An 18112-nucleotide genomic window follows, 5' to 3' on the forward strand; every position below is an offset into this window, starting at 1 on the left:
TAAATCAAGTTTTCGTCCATGGCATCGCTCGCGTGAATTTCCCACAGAAATAGTTATATTATATTATTATATATATTGTTAGGACAAATCACACAGATTGAGCTAGCTCCAAAGTAAGTTCTAGACGTGTTATGGGATACCAACTCAACGATACTATATAACAAATACATACATAGATAAACATCCAAGATCCGGGCCAATCAGACCGGGGACCGAACCCGGGACCTCTCGGTTCAGAAGCAAGCACTTTACCACTGCGCCACCGAGGTCGTCAAACGGAAATAGTGATTTTTTCAAAATGAAATACCCTATGTCCTTCCCCATATTAATATATTCATTTTTTTTACATTGGTTGAGCAGATAAAGAATGAAAAGATAACAAATAAACAAAATAAAAATACTTTCACATTTGTAATATTAGTTAGGATAGACGGTAATGATGATCGTACGGTCATTATTGTTTGTTTATCATCAACATGCGAGTTCTTTTCATTGCTCCGACTAGTAATAGTTAAATACTTCACTTTTTGATAGGACACGACGCCCACAAATTCTTTAATTTTCCTGATGTAACTCTGCGAATGGTCGTCTATTAGTTCATTTGTTTGTAAAATATTGTAAAAAAAAAGAAAACAATTTTCTCTGGCTTAATGACTCCAAAGTAGACCTTGGTCTCCGGAACGAGGAAGCACCATTCATAGTCATCAGAAAAAATACAAGCGTAAAATTGGATAGGTACTTACGTCATTTTTATGGTCCTTTTTCATAGACCCGCCGTGGCCTCCCGTACTTTGCACAGTGTTCATTTTGCCACAAAATCTACCACACTACGCCAAAAACTATCACTTCATATATATATCACCACTTCACTGTTGACATCATTTCGAGATAACATTATAACAATAATACGAATCTATGTCAATGTCAAAATTAACAACAAGTTCACTACTGTATCAAAATTGTTCACTACTTTGTGGAATTGTTCACAAAAATGTCTAAATGTAAATCAGCTACCATTAAATGGACATTTCACGTTAGGCACTGTTTAATTCATTATGTTACAGAGCACTTTCTGATAGTTGTTTTTACATTTATTTAATTCTATTCTAAGATATGATATTTAATTGTTATTTTAACAATGATTGACATGATTTCGATTATTACTTCTGAAACGTGAATATTTAAATTTGATAAATGTTATCTGTTTACAGCCCTTCATCTTTTATACAATACCTAATCAGGCCGAAGACAAGGCAATTTCTGTGCCCATTTATTGATCAAAAATCAATATTTTTTGTTTCGAAATAATTTAGTAACTTACCTATTTTGAAAGATGTTTGAGCATTCTAATCTTTGGAACCAGTTGAATTAAATAATGCAACCCGTACCATTTAAAAATCGTTTTAATTCACATCCACTCGGCATACGAGTAGCTTGCTCTTGCTAGTTTTTTATTAATGAGAGTGTGTTTTTTTTAATTCATAAATAAATAAATTTCTAAAATATACTGAACAGGGAAACATGTTACAACCTGTAATATATAAGTAGAAAACCTTAAAATTACGATTTAAATAAATTGCGCCAAAAGCAGCCTTATCGCTGTTAGCAATTTCATAAAGGCAACAACAGTTTAGGAAATTACTATACGAGGATTATACTAGTAGAATAATAAAAATAAAAAATGTGTATAAGTTATTTTACTTCTTTTCTCCGAAACTTCAAATTCTCATAGACTTAGAGCCTTAGAAAGCCTGTCTTATAAAGTTGTTAAAGAGGGTTGAGAACATTCATGACATCAAAAAGGTATAGTATAAGATAGCCCAGGCCAAATGAAAAACTCTACTTCAAGAGTAGACAGAGAAAGCTATGAGTCCATTTCGCTCAGAAAATACACGAGAAGAAACGAGACAGAGCGATGACATGTTTTGCCCCTCGTAACGTGGCCGGCCCAATCTGCCACTTTAATGGAATAATTACTCGGATTGGCCGGGAAGTTGTAAAAAAATCTTCTATCTCATTTGGTCACACTTGTGCATCGTCTATATAGTTTTCTTGGTCTTTGACCTATAGATTATGGACGTTTTGAAAAATGACAACTCTAACTGGTCGCATTGCACACAAGCCTGTGTTACTCGGAGAAATATGATAATGTTTATAAGATGACTATACCGGGAGTGACCTTCTTGAAGGGCGTAAAGTATTCCTTTAAGATGTTATGTATGTATGTCGGTATACCGTTCGGTTATATAAAACTAGTATTTGCCCGCGACTTCGCCCATGTAAATTTCCCACGGGAACAGTTATTTTTCCGGGATGGAAGATTGTCCACATACATCAACCTACCCTAAATTTCGCCCCTTTTACCGCGGCATAGCAATCTATGCATAATAACAGTGTCGAGTGGACTACTGTACCTTATGATAAAAGTGATGCAAATTTCAGAAGTATGGATATTTTCATACTTAGGTATATATAAATTGTTTGTTACTATAAAGTTCCAATTATCGCAAGAAAAAGTGACTTCTATCCGTGGAATGCCTACTAATTCCATGGTGGCGCCAGACAGCTTTGAAGTTGACTTTGAACTGACGTTTAGACAAAATGGCGTACTTTGCACTTTTCTGCGCCGGATAAAGTAAACGTCAAAGTTGACGGTGCCCACCTATTTGAACAATTGTACAAAGTTAATTAATCAATTGTGATTCCAGGCAAAGTAAATACCGCTCTGCTAATAGTATCTGAGTGCGTAGTGCGAGTATTGAATTCGAGCTCGATCGTTGAAACTGTTTGCAATGAGATGCAGAAAATAAAGGAAATAGGCCTTGTTAGTGTGGGGTTGCAATTAGCTTTTCACTATGAGTGTTTTTTGCAATGAGACGTACTCAACCATAATGTGACATTGTGACGCGACCACAGCATGTGAACGAATGGCAAAATTAGATGACAGAAAGTCAAGTTAGTAAATGTACCTAATAGTGACTAATTTCATACGAAAATAATATCAGTTTGTATTTGAAGGTAACTTTTATATGAATATGTTACTTTCGTAACTACCCGTTATTATTAAATTATGGTAAAACACAAAAAATACAAATACAGAGATTTTCATTGACGACGGTCTTACACAGAGCGCGCAATGTGCTCACCACTGCGAAATTTTGATGATCTGATACGATTTGAAACTCGCACTACGCATACCTACTGAATATGTATTACCTCAGCGTCAAACAGTGAGACGGAATTGTGGTAATGTTCTTATACAACTAGATGCTAAGCGAGTCTTCGCTTCTCTGGGAATTTCACACAAAACTAACGAATTCAAACAAAAATAGGTCTCCTCTATTTTCATTAAGTTTTAATTTCCATTGGTGTCAGATTTTATTCGTCGTCTAAAGCCATCTGACAGGACTTTTACGACTACTTAATCACAATTATTTGCTTATTCTCGTAGATCAACAAAAATGAAATCTGTGCTTATTCTATTGAAAGTAAAGAACAAAATATCCATATTATAACATTGAAATAAATAGCTATATTTCTAGTTTGTAGCTTGTGAGAAATAACTATAAATATAAAAATTGACGAGAAAAAGTGCCTGTGAAGGTCTAATTTCTGAATATATGTTTTGAATTTTGACACACTCGATTCCCATGACTTCATAATAACAAATGTTCGTATGAGCAGCGCACCTACACTCGACGCGCGAGCTTTATCATTTTACCTAAGACACGGACAAAATGCTACGGCCGCTCGACAATAACATGCGAAGATGCGCGTCTTTTTAACAAGATACCCTCTGATATCAAGAATATTAACTCGTTCGATGTATTCAAGAAACAATTAGCCTAATAATTTCTATTTACTGAACTTGTCTGTTGTGTGTTCGGCTTATTAGTGTTACAACGAATATAATATTTATAACACTAATGAACTTTCACCAACAATAAACTTGTATTTTGTGTTCTCACGTAAGTGATGTAAAATATGTCTTTATGAGAATAAATGTCTTTAAACCTAAACCTATGAAAGAAGAAATAATTTAAATTTTTATTTTTTTAGGAAAATCATCAGATGTATCTGCTGCGGTGTGTGGTCTCTAAAATATAAATCGGTAAGCCAATATATTGCAATAATATACTTCCACTAATATCATAATAATGTGATCGCGATTGAGATCTAGAACTTGAATGGGCCATTCGAAGATGACAATTCTATTGTCTGTTTAGTTCAAATTCAGCGCTCTCACGATACTTATCTGTAGACATATAAATTGCTTCTATCTTAGATGAAAGAGGTCGAACTAATTAATTGTTCTCCTCTTCTTACTGGGAAACAGCAGAAACAGTATCCAATGAACCGAGAAAGACCATTTATCCAACTAGAAAGTACTCAATTTTCTCTTATCGTGTTTCCGTTGCATTAGAGGCTGTGGCGCCGCGAAGCTTGATGCCAGCATAAAAAGTTAGCCTTACAATTTGAAAGATTCTTTGGTTTGATTTTACAACCAGCTTTCTGTCATATTTTTGACGTTAATTGAGGTATATATAATCAAAGTTAAATAAATTTGAATTTTAAATGTGTCCCTTAGTCGTATCGTACACATACATACACCTTTTAATTTTACTATATACCATTCAATACAATGATAATTAGGGATGAACTTGGGATACCGACCGTGCGAAGTGGAGACATAAAAGCAGGTAGCGGACCCTGGACCCTCAACGGCTGAGGAAGCAACCGGGGAAGCGCCCAGATGAGAGAGAGAGGGATTAACTATAATGACAACATTACTAACATGTCCACGACTGCTGATCTACATGCAGTATAATGACCTCAATTAGTCTCAGGTCATCTTAACAAGATCTAGGTCTGAGCCAATCTGTGTTTGTGGGATCTGAATACTATCATTTGACATAGTGCTAGGTACAGTCGGCGTCAAAATTATACGAACATGTAGAGCTGTAAATATATAAAATCAATTTAATATATGGAGTTCAAAACTTATCATACTCGTGTGTAACTCTTTTTCTTTGAACACGCCAATGCTTGTTTGTTTCCATTTTTCTTTAGCGGGAGAAATTTCTATACAAACTAATAGTACTTTTGTACTTAATTTCCTCACGATGTTTTCCTTCACCGGATGTAAGTGGTGACCTATGAAAACTACTATACATTAGTCAGATTGGTATACAAATTCATGCTGCACGACTAGGATTCGAACCTGGGACTTTTCGAACACAGGCGGACAGTCTTAACCACCACTGCAGATTATAAAAGTAGTTTTGATACTGATGCCTATTTCCATTTGTCGAGTTGAAACAAGCAAAGATAACTATTAAATTTATGAGAATTTGAAATTTCATGCGAGCAAGGTTCGAATTTAAAATAGGTTCTGAACTGTTTATTTGTCTAAAGGCTTGTGCAGACAAGTAGCATTCTTGGAAAACAACATGAGATCAACAAAGTATGAGAATTGGCAAAAAAATGCAATACCAGCTTTTGTTCGCGGCTTCGCCCGCGTCAATTTCCCGCGGGAAATGTATTTTTCAAGCGATTGATAAAATAAAGTGTAGAGGTAACAAACACACCAACTAACTCACAAAAAATAAATTTAATACAAGAAAGATGCATGTACAATGGCTGGATGCATGTACAAAAGGCTGACAGGATATATTTTTATCAATATTACTTGCTTTTACCCATTTTCTGACGATGACAACATCAGAACTTACAATATCATCAAATACTTTTTTAGGGTCCCGTGCCTCAAAAGGGAAAAACTGAAGTCTTATAAAATTACTCTGTGTCTGTCCGACCTTCTCAGCCACTTTTTTTCGCAAAAATTTTAAATAAATCCCTTAAGTCAATGCTTTAAAATTTCTCGTGTGAACAGGCCTTTATGTCGTAGTCTGTTACAAAGCAATTTTCCGTAGTTCGACATTCGACATACATATTTCATATGGTTTCGCGAAATTTTATGGATTGCCTCGATTTAGGAACATCAACACCGCCTGAACACGACTGCATCGTTTCATTGCATGATTTCGTTTTGATTTTTCATAGTTAACTATTTAACTTGCATGCATATTTTACTAATGAATCCAACTGGTTCTTACATAGATTAGTGTTAACATACATTCATTAATTAAGAAAAGTTTATTTTCTGAAGTAATATATAAATGTATATACTTTTTATTGTTAGCCCTAAGAAAGTAAATACTTAAACTGTAGTAAAATTAAAAATTAAAACTTGTAAAATTAAATCGAAGTTATTATTTAATTTTGGTATTTATAAACTAGGAACCTATGAACTCATCATAAGAATAAAAATATATAACCAGCCATCTCAAGTTTACCTTATATTAAATTTAGAACAACACACGCGCAAAACACTAAACTTATCACAGCAAAAATACCAGGCCACTTATATCATTATTTCGACGACGATAAAGCTCTTTACTTCACTTAACACTAACACCAAATAGACGACAAAGGACTCTAACACTATTAGAATAAAGTCGATAAACGAACGAAGATTATCGAACCACCTGTGGATTCAAATTAAAATTATTTTTTTATTTTATTTATTTAGCGATATTTTGAATAAGGAATAAGATTGTTAAGGTGTGGTTTGATTGTGAATGATTAGAATTTAAGGGTGTGAAGCGACCAGCCCTTATGGAGGCGCGGCGACTACTGGGCCACCGTTTCGCAGATATTTGGTGGAAAGGATAAGCGGAGCAGTCATCGGATTTGTTGTCGGACCAGTCGGGGTCCCAAAGGATGTATCTGGGAAATCTTTTGTTGGATTTTAATTGCTTGTCGGATTAAGGAATGTTTGCTATCGAATTTCAGTTTATTTTTATTGTGGAAGTTTGAAGAAACCTTTGAAAGTTTCGATACAAGATTTTTCCGATTGGTTTTGGTAATTTTCTTTAATAACAAAGCAGTTGGTTTGATGAAATATAGGTCTTTTAAATCCCGACTTTGCGGAAGTTTCAAAGAAGAAACTTCGTCGATGTATCCTGCTAACTTAGCCTACTAATATCATACGCGTGAAAATTAGTGAAAATTGTTTTGTAATCAGTGTATTTTATTATTTACTGTATCGTTAAGCCAGTATCCTTTTAAAGCCTCGAAGTCTGTGTGTTTCAATGTTTGTTGTCCGTGGCATATAGTAGCAGCCAAACGACTGAACCGATTTTGAAATATATATATATATTATTATTTTAATAGAGCATTTGTTCGAGAGGGTAGGTATATCATAAGTACTTACTTATGTTTACAAAACGTGTGTTCAGCCGTAAACTTACTTGCGTATTTATAATATTAATTAATTAATATTATAAATACGCAAGTAAGTTTACGGCTGAACATGAGCTTTGAGATTGGCGTGGAATGGGATATGTTTAATGTAAAAAAAGTCTTCAAACGAATGTGTATTGAATTCCTTCAACCTAGACACGACGTACATACGTATTTAAATTCTTTCCTGTCCGTGTTCGAACATCAAAGCTCACATATTAAATTCCTTTTTTACGCTTAAGAAATGTTCATTTTATATGGAATGTGAAACTATAATCTCATTTAACTATCAAAATGTCTTAAGTTTTTAACATTATTTAATTATTAATGAGTAATTAATAATGATTATGATGATATTGATGAGGAATAGGGTTCTAAGAATTATAGAGTAGTTATCTATGGCTGTGAGACCTGGACCCTCTCTGCTAAATATTTCAACAGTACAGCCTAAAAGTGGCCCAACGGATCAATGGACAGAGCCATGCTCGGCATTACCCTCAAAGATTAAGTGCGTAACACCAAGATCATATAGCAAAAGGGATAAAATGGAAAAGGACAGGGCACATGTAGGATGGCGCCGTTACCTACTGGACTGGAGACCTGCGGGATGAGGCGTAGAAAAGTAGAAAACAGCAACGAGCTGCGCGCTGGAGTGACGTCATCGCCGAGATTGGGAGGCCTGCTATGGAGAAGAAATGGTCAGGACTTCATGGCCTTGAGATTGGCGTGCATTGGAAGAGGCTTGTGTGCTGCAGTGGACGATATGAGCTGAAGAAGAAGACGAAGATTACAGGGTAGAGAAAATAGGTAGTGATTATTTTGTTTATTATTTATTTCGGCTAGTAGAATATTGCGGTGCAGTAGTTTTATATGGGTAAATAAAATAAATTTAAGGAGTTAAATTTTGCAGAAAGTATTTTTTTTTGTAGATAAACAGAAATAAATGTGACGTACATGACGAATCGTAGCGCATGTGATACGAGGGGACTGACGGATACATGGCGTAGCCGATTGATAGGTAACAATAGCATTCTTTGCGGCAAACTCTGTGTACATTAAAGGCGCGTAAGTATTCCACTTACATAATATAAAAAGTACAGAAATTAAAGAGTAACCTTGAAAGGATCCGTTTTGATGTCAAAGGACAAAACAAACATATTTTCCGATTATAATATAATTGGGGAATTGTGAATTTTCTCAAACAAATCCACCAACAAATCCTGTAAACATCATCAGTAAAATCGCGTCGAGGGACTTTTGAGGCTTACACGGTGTGAATAGGGCGTCAAACATGGTAGCACAACGCGGCACGATGCGTTGTTTGAGTTCTATTGCTACGTTGCGCTCCGTTGCAGCGCGAGAGCACGTTGCGGTTACTTTATTTTTCATAGGTTTTGATATTGTCGTGCGTCGACGTACGTCAAAATGGAGCACAACTGGCTATTAAATCCTTTCTAGCCAGAACAGAGTAACTAAATTCAATAAAGTACAATAACAAAAATCAGAACATGATATCACATCAGCTTCAAGCTGCCGTCTCGTGTTGGGCACTCGGGACACGATGTATGTCTATACTCGTGTCAAAGGTCTTCAAAATTCTACTGATATTATAAGTTTGTGAGGATGTATGTTTGTTACTTTTTCACGCAAAATCTACTGGACGGATTGTTATGAAATTTGGTACACGGGTAGAATATTATCTGGAGTAACACATAGGGTACTTTTTATCCCAAAATTCCCACTGGAAGCGAAACCCCGGAGCGCAGCTAGTGACGCATACACGCACCATGTCGCATATCGTCGTGCAACGTTCCATCATTTACCTAGGACACTTAGTTAAGGCTTCGGCTATTAATACTCAAGAAATTAGCAATTCAAGTGAAAAACTCGCGGTGTTTAACACAATATATAGGTAATGAGTTATTGTAATAACACGGGCGTGTGGCTCCCGTCCTAGACTAGGACCACTGAACATCATCCTGTAGATATCGCATGAGGCGCCGAAAAGGTAAAAATGTCTTGAGAGTTGATAGACAACAACAGCATTCCCAAAGAGGATTGACGTCAGGCAGGCGGCCGGTCGTAAAATTACAGTCAAATCCTCAAAATTAAAAAGGACAATGTTTACGTCGACTACAGGCTACAAGGCGTCACAGCCGAAAGGAAACTGGAAAAATCTTCAAAGAGCATTGTACTCTGTATAGTATGAGTATCTAGCTTTATATGATTCTGTGTCTATTCCATTTATCGCGGAACAAAGACGTTAAGTTAAGGTGTGTGCGGTGCCTGTTTCGGTGATTGTCAGCCAAATGGATCGCAAATGCGCTTGGTTAGTCCGAAATGGCGGGAAACGGCACATACCTCATGGAAATTCACTTCATTCAATTGCTTTTTATCAGATTTTTCTCTCTTTCTCGCGTAATCTCGGTGCCATCATCGGCTGTGGTGTCAAGACCGAATAAGAAGCAATATTTTATGTTCCGCTTTCACGGCTAAACCGCTGGACCGATTTTGATGAAATTTTGTATGCATATATTTAAAGGCTCAGTTCAAACATATTACTATAACGAAGTGTCTGCTTTCGCAGATAATCTCACGCGGACGTAGTTGCCGGCAAAAGCTAGTATAATTTAATATATTAATCCCAAAAATGTTAAGCTATAATATTTTGCGATGACTTCGAGTATACGTTTATGCAGATCTCAGCATTTTAAGACAATTTTAAGTCTCGACTTAAGCTTTTTATATAAGATCCCAGGTGGCTTTTATCTGAAATCCACTCCGTGCAGCCTGCACTTTGGCCGTATTCCAATGCAGTCATTCAGTATGCAGGAGACACTTTCTGCACTCTCATAGCCTATAATACTGCATAAATTGCCTATTTAATGGCTGGGATATTTTCTTGTTTGTTTTGTAATTTCGAAATATTTATGTAACTGGTGAAAATTTCTTTAGCGGCGTTGTGCACTTTTTGTGATGGGTAAAAAATTTTAAACTCGCGTCAGGACGCGTGACCCGTGATCTAAAATTCGTAAGATGTCAAAAATGCACAAAGTTAATATTCAAGTTTTCACTTCTGCCGGCGCTCCCGGAGCGCAAATCCGGTTTTTTTTTATTTAGTACCAAGCAGGCACGCTGGTGGTGGGAGGTGGATGGCAAGTTGCAGTTCACTAGCGTGTATGCGATCACTTGCCTCGTTTACGTCGATCTTCTTCAGAGTCGTATTCCTCATGGCTGAGGGTCGTGGTGATTACATGGAATTAAACACACACAACAACTTTCTTGGCATTAGTAATGGAGTGGTTTGTCAATGCTTTTTCCATTTCACACACAAGATAATAATCAACCAGTGTGCAGGCTTCCTCACGATGTTTTCCTTCACCGGAAGCAAGTGGTGGTCGATGAAAAGTACTATACATGAGTCAGATTGGTATACAAACTCATGTGGCACGAGTAGGATTCGAACCTGGGACCTTTTGATCCAAAGTCTTAACCATTACACCACCACCGCTTCCGTCGGTAGGTGGTCGTAAGTCATATCAGATGCCTTTAGACGACTTGAATAAAATCTGACGGTGTTAGCAATAACACATTGGAAAAGAAGAAGAAGTGGTCACCGCAGCCTATCAGCGCCTGCAACACCTGGGGTATCACACGCGTGTTGCCAGCTTTGTGTCCTAGATATTTTTTGCCACAGTCCCCTCTAGTCACACGCCTCTCTCGCCCTTCAGGAACACAACAAAGCAAGCACGGCTGTTTGGCGGCTGATATAGATGAGGGTGAGGTTCCCATGCAGACGACCTTTGTACTAAGGTCTATCTGCAGTCAAATTACTCTATGTGTAATTTTAGGTTATATTCATTTGGTTTGGAAAATAAATTATTTATTTGGAAAAAATTAAAACATTGTAAGTAGGTACATAATATTTGTGAAGAAAATTGTTAAAAAAATATTTTTCATCACGCTTCAATGTTTTAAAATAAATAAGTTGCTAAAACTTTTTTTCATTCGACATAGTTCATGAGTATATAATTTGAACAAACGATGTACTTTTTAAATAATGTCTTAATAATTGGTATTTCCTCATAAACTTTGACATTGTGATATTATTCAACTATATTTTCCTGTGAATTCGAATAATAATGTTGACTGATGTGAAAGTTTAATCGCGTTTCACATTATACTTGTATCTCCGTTCTCCATTTCTGTGTGTAGTTTTATTACGAATTCGAACATCATACAAATTACAAATAGCATAAATATTTAGACGGACGTTTACGAGTTTTGTGTTTTTTTTAATACTAGCAATATATATATTAGAGAGAAAGAACTTGGTACCTATATGAAGTATCTAAGATATGAAAAGTACTTCTCGGCAATAAATTAACGAGAGTACAAAGTAATTAATTCACTGAATATACAGATAACATTCTGAACTCCACGTTATGTGCCATTCGTCCTAGCTGAGCTATAAATGCGGCAAGATCTACGTGGCGCAGTACAACCTGTGTGACAATTTCTAACGTGTGTGACCATTAGCACGTAACCCTGGTGATGTGCTATTTCGGATTATATACTACCCGTGTAACAAATTTCATCGAATTCCAGCGGTTCTTTCGCATTTGTAATACTTATTCTACTATTGTTTAATTATTTACTAAGTATATAACATTTGTGTCAGAAATTTACAAAAAGCATTATATAATGCAAAATATTGATTTTTTGTTTTTTTTTTTCAAATAAAATATATATAAAGTTCTATATGTTAATTCTAAAGCAATATTAATTAAGAGAACATGTTCACACAAATCTTAAGAGGCAAATGTAATTACTTTAATTATCTGCCCCAAGCGCTTCAGAAGAAGGCCAAAATTATACATAAATTACGGCACGGCTTGTTGTTTCCTTAAAATATGAAAGATAAATATCAAATAATTTATTATATATTTTTTTTTAGCAAATGGTATTGTCGCTGTTAACACTGTAATGGCCACCTCACATCGTACCTGTCGCAAAAGTGCCCGTAACACTTGCAGCGTTCCTCAAACGATAATATAAATTTCCTATTCAAATTCAAAATAAATTAGTGCCAAAAACATTGTGTGTGTTTCATTCCACATAAAGATCACGACCCTCAGACATGAGGAATACGACTATAAATGAAGAATGTAGATTTATGTAAAATAAGCACAAACAAACACGATAATAATAAGTACGAAATATAAAATATATTAGTACGAAAATAATAAGCGTGATAGCTATAATAAGTCGATAAGAAAGATAGCAAAAACACAGACGAGAAGGCTAGCTGTGAATATTTGAATACTACCCATCAAATTCCCTTCAATTTTAATGCCAAGTCAAAATTTATATTCTACAATACTCTCAATCTACGCAACAGCCGACGAAGTTTTATTTGACATAATTCCATTTAGCCGGAAACTTTCCAGGCGCAATAAGTAGAATTTCTTAAACTACTGAAGTTGTACAGCAGATGTCCGAAATCGTGGAATCCTTTTGAGATTAGCATTGAAGGCGGACTACTATGATAATTAAATTAGGATTCTTTGAGAATAGTACCCCAATCCTAGGTATTTTCGGTTACTTTACTTAATAGTCTAAAAATGTGTTATTTATTTATTCAAACTTTATTTACCAATGGTACAAAGGGTGGACTTAATGCTAAAAGCATTATCACCCGCAAAACTTCGAGAAAAACTTAAAAAAACTCATGAAATATGAATAAACAAAACTAAGTAAAATTTTTCCCGTATATATAATATTTGAAAATACTAAGACCCGTTCAAATAATAATTTATCATAATATTTTTGATAATTCTACTTTTTGATCTGTTGTTGATCGGCTGATCTTTTCTTTACCTAAATAAAGTCTACTCCATAAACTTCGCAAGCAAGCGAAGCCGTAAGCAAAAGCTAGAGAAAAAAATATTTAAACGAGCTCCATTAAAACCCATGCATATTAATAATGGAATATTTTAACATAACACGGCTAATTGTGTTCACGTTTAAATGTTTATAATCACTTGAATGAATTCGCTTTTAAAATTTATTGCTGAAAATTTTCCACTGGAATCTTGAAAAGAAAAACAGGAAAATGGATTAAAGGTGGAAATTATTTATTAAATATTTACTCATAAATGTAGTCTTTGTAGATTTCAAAAATATGCCTATGCCACTTACCTGCAATAATAAAAAAATATGTTAATCTTTTAAGATAACTTCTCACATTCAAATGAACGGGAAAGTAACGTAATTTGAAACAATATCTGTGGTTTTAAAAAAGTATATTTTATACCAAGCAATTAAATTTAATAATTTATTTGAATACATACTTAATTTGAATAATTAATGATTAAATTTTGAAAATGGAAATTGTCGCCTCGGTTTCCAGAAATACATCCGAGAACTTAAGATGTAATTTCTCGAAATTATCATGAGATAAAAAAAAACAAAACTAAAAATAAAATAAACAAGCATTTTATCACATTTTCACATATTTTACTAAAAAAGGTCTCGCCCGTGTCAAGGTGAGCGCACGCCGGACGCGGAAATGGTATAAATAGTGGCCATTTTGTCATAAATATCGGAAAATGGCCGCCGTTTGTGTAATTTGTAATTTGCGTAAAAGGCGTGATATAAATCCGTTATTTATGATACTACCTATTAGGTACCAACTTTTTGTATTCTCTTTGCAAAGTTCCAGTGCCAATAGTTGATTGGTTATTAGATGTTTTGAAAGGGATCTTTTTGGCGTCTTACGAATTTTCGTGTTCTGACGCGATTTTAACATTTTTTACCCATATCAAAAAGAACACAGTGCACAATGCCGCTAAAAAAGTTTTCACTTCAAAAATGTTGATAAATTTAAACCGAGATTTTTAATTTCTATGAAGTAACCCAAGAAATTTCCTAAATAGTATTAAAATCAAATAATACCTGGGTCCACATTTTTTTTACGCTGTATTAATGATACTGGCTGATATTAGAGGCACACTGACTAACAAGTCCATACCATTTTCTTTTTCTAAACCATTTTTTTCATGTCAAATTGGTCAAGCTAAATTAATTTCTATTTTTAAAACTCGCTTCCGGCTCTCGAAAGGGAAGTAGTTTCTGCATGAATGGATTCTTTACTCCCACCCCACCCACTATCAGGATCAAACATAGTTAAATTGCTCTCTGAATATGACAAATGAAGAATAATTTATCTTTATTTTAGAAAGAAAGATTGCAGGGAAGATCACAGGGAAAAATCGACAATGAAAAGAAATAAAACATTTAATGAACACGGTCCAAACCCACAGCTCCCTAATTAAAGTACAAAGTATATAATTTACTTATATGAGAAACAAAATAGGCATTCTGACCACGAAAATGTGAAAAGGGGAGGGGGTAATCGGAACTTGCAAGCTGTAACGAACCGGGGACAATGAATTTACATGTAAATGTATACAGCGTAATACTTATATGATAATGCTGAGCTATATATTATAGATTCACTAGCTGTATTTCCAGGCTTTACTTTTTTTTAAGTAATAGTAATATCGGAATAAAAGTTCTCAATGTAAGTATTTTGGAAATCGGTGAATATACAAACTAAAAACACTTCTTTTTTACAGTATTAGTATAGAAGTACAAATAAGATTTGGGTACATCTGTTAAACAAATAGTAAGCATACGTTTCTTTTTACAAAACCAATAAAAAACAAAACCAGTAAATATTAGTTATAATTTAAATTGACCAATCAATCACGTGTAATTTATAAATGGAGAGATGCATAGTGTTTAATGAATCTAGGAAATCAAATGTGAATAAAGCTTAAAAAGTTTTTAAAAAATACCTAGTTAAATGCATAGCAAGTATTTGTACAATTTTCACAATTGTAATTATCATAAAAAAACGTAATTTGTCCGTGCACGCCACACTTTCGTGGCTAAATAAAAGTCAGCGCATACATTTCTTTACAATGTAATTTTAAAGTTTACCTCATACATTCAATAGACCACGAGCCTGTGACTTTTTTTGCTTAATGTGAATGTCTCTCTGTGTGAATACACTTTTAATTAAACACTTAACTGGGACTTTCAATCATTTCAATGTATGACAATGAAAATTTAATTTCTAATTCGTTCATTAATTATTTAAAATATTATATTATAGTATGACGACCTCCGTGGCTTAATGGTCATCATGCCGGACTGCTACAGTGGAGGTCCCGGGTTCGAATCCCGGTCAGGTCAACATGAAAAATGATCTTTTTCAGATTGACCTGGGTCTTGGATGTTTATCTATATATGTATATGTTATAGAATATAGTATCGTTGAGTTAGTATCCCATAACACAAGTTTCGAACTTACTTTGGGGCTAACTCAATCTGTGTCATTTGTCCCTATTTATTTATTTATTATTTATTTATTTATTTGTAAATTAACCTTTATAATTTTAAGAAACAAAATACAACAGCAATTATTACTACGACACAGTAGGTACTAGTGACATTCTGCATATATACCAATATAGACACTATAAAACGATACACTTTTCATAAACTATATTATTTTTTCACCGATTTTTCAACCTAACTTGGCGATGTTCTAGTTCAACTTTTTAATTACTTTGTAACAGGTAAAACTTACAGCATTTTAAAGGCCGTTGGCTCTTCGTCTAAGAGGGAAATAGCGAGTAACGAAAATAAACAGAAGGAGGTTGTATTTGCATAGATTTACATAAACATGTCAAGGTGAAGCGGCGAACGTGAATCGTGTCAAATTGTACCGCGGATGACATTGTCGACTGTAACTTTAGCTAGCATTTTTTGTACATGTCTTTTAGAATAAATTCATTTATATAATCATAACAATTGTTTGATGTAAATAAAAGTTCATTCACAACATTCTTTGTCAAAAAGTGTACAGAAATGTATCCGCTTCAAGCTAATAAAATTTTCTATTCAAACATAACTTGGAAGAAATAAATGTAAATGTCAAAAGCCACCTCAAATTCAGAGATGTAGGTAGTTTAATTAATAGATACAAGCGTACAGGGGGATAAACAGTAACGGAAGTTTCGTAGATTGCTACAAAATCGCTACGATAGAGCTACGCACTAGAGCTACGGAAAAGCTACGAAAAATTTGTAGCACGTGGACTTCTCTTAATTAATACGGTTAGTCCTAACTGAAAACCAACAGATTTAAAATAAAAAAATGATGAAATATGTTTATTCTGTGCCCTAGCTACTGGGAGGTCTAACGGACCTACACGAATAGGTCGAAGTAAAAGCGAAGCATTTGTTTACGCGGGCTCCACACAAAAGCGAAAGCTTCATGCATTGCGTAGTTTATAAGATTAGTCAATAGAAATATACCACAACGAAAATTTTTAAGTTATATAGCAATTATTATCTAGAGAGTTCCTGAAATATGCACGTTGCCAGTCTCGTCTCTGCCAATCAATCCCTAAGGAAGGATTTTATTAATAAAAATTTCGGAATATATAACAAGCGCACTGGCGACAATCAACAGCACGACATGAACTTTTTGCCTGACTCGTGGCGTGGACAAATGTGTTGGAAGATTTATAGCGAAGAGGACGGAGAACAAATCGTTATGCGGTGGTTTTTCATTGCTATTAAAAAAATACTATTTTCACATCGCAAGCTCGAAAAGTTTGTCATTATTATTTGATGTAAGCATAATTAGATTTTAAGCGTGGCTGGTAAGTAGAACACAATTTGAGAAAACAGTTTCGCGGCCGTAATCCAGTTCTTAATGAACGTTTTCCTGGAAGCTGTATTGTTCCAAATGATTGCGGGGACAGCGCTCTTTCGCTATAATAACGTGGCAGAAAAGTTATGCGATGGTTGAAATTTACTACAAAATTTAATGAACAATGCTTGCGTTCTCACATTTGTTAAGCAACAGGCATTGAGGCGACTTGAGTAGAACCTGACACCAGTGTTAGCAATTAATGTACTCGAAAAGAAAAAGAAGTGACGTTTTTGACATTCATACGAGTACCATCCTAAGTTAAATAAAGAATTTTGAATTTTATCACCGCAATACCAGACTGCTGTGTGTAATATTCCAGGATTTTGCAGACATCAAGCAAATAGTCTTAGACATATTTCAGGAGATTAGCTGTTAGAGTGTCAATCGCAAACTCGACTGGATATTTTTAACGTTCTAAAAAGGGTACAGAATATTACATTGAGTGAGAGAAGAAATACAGACCGAAGAAGAGATGAATGGAGTGCGTTCAGCAGGATATGGCTTAAAGAAATTTAACATGGGTGGGATGAACCGTCAACTTTGCATGCGTAGAAAAACGCATACTGCGCCATTTTGTCTAAAGGTCAGCGGCGCGCCGGTTAAAATCAACGTCTTTTACGGTGCAACTCACCCGTAACCGCCAAGGGAACAATCACTACACCACTCATATAAAAACACAATGGTATTCAGCAGCTGAAACTCCCGCTAACATACGAAGCGCAATTTAAATTTCGACTTGGCCCGTATTTCACAGTTATCGCCCGCATCAAGCCCGCATACTATCTATACTATAAATATTCAAGCGAGCAACTTGTGCTCTGTAACTTACCGTTTAAAAGTCATGTTATAAATATAACACTGTTTCATCATAAATCTAATAAGATTTTTACTTTTCATTATTACTTTCAATGATTGGCATAAATTCAAAATTCAAATTCAAATTCAAATCATTTATTCAGAAATTAGACCTTCACAGGCACTTTTTCTCGTCAATCTTTAAATTTATAGTTATTTC

General features: G+C 34.8%; 1 protein-coding gene across 2 annotated transcripts in view; it reads right to left on the minus strand.

Moving 5' to 3' along the window:
* The window catches only part of LOC128679593 (uncharacterized protein), a 243131-nt gene that overhangs the window by 160259 nt on the left and 64760 nt on the right, over nt 1-18112 (minus strand). The window contains exons 1-2 of one of the 2 annotated variants that reach the window (XM_053761946.2): nt 6357-6654; nt 744-1166 (exon numbers count right to left, since the gene is read on the minus strand). The exons of the other annotated variant lie outside the window; for it this stretch is intronic. Of the exons in view, the coding sequence (XP_053617921.1) occupies nt 744-806 (63 nt within the window). The 5' untranslated portion in view covers nt 807-1166; nt 6357-6654. Of the gene's footprint in view, nt 1-743; nt 1167-6356; nt 6655-18112 lie in introns of those variants that run through there. 2 annotated transcript variants of the gene reach the window in all.

Source organism: Plodia interpunctella, chromosome 22, assembly GCF_027563975.2.
Source record: "Plodia interpunctella isolate USDA-ARS_2022_Savannah chromosome 22, ilPloInte3.2, whole genome shotgun sequence".
Classification (NCBI taxonomy): domain Eukaryota; kingdom Metazoa; phylum Arthropoda; class Insecta; order Lepidoptera; family Pyralidae; genus Plodia; species Plodia interpunctella.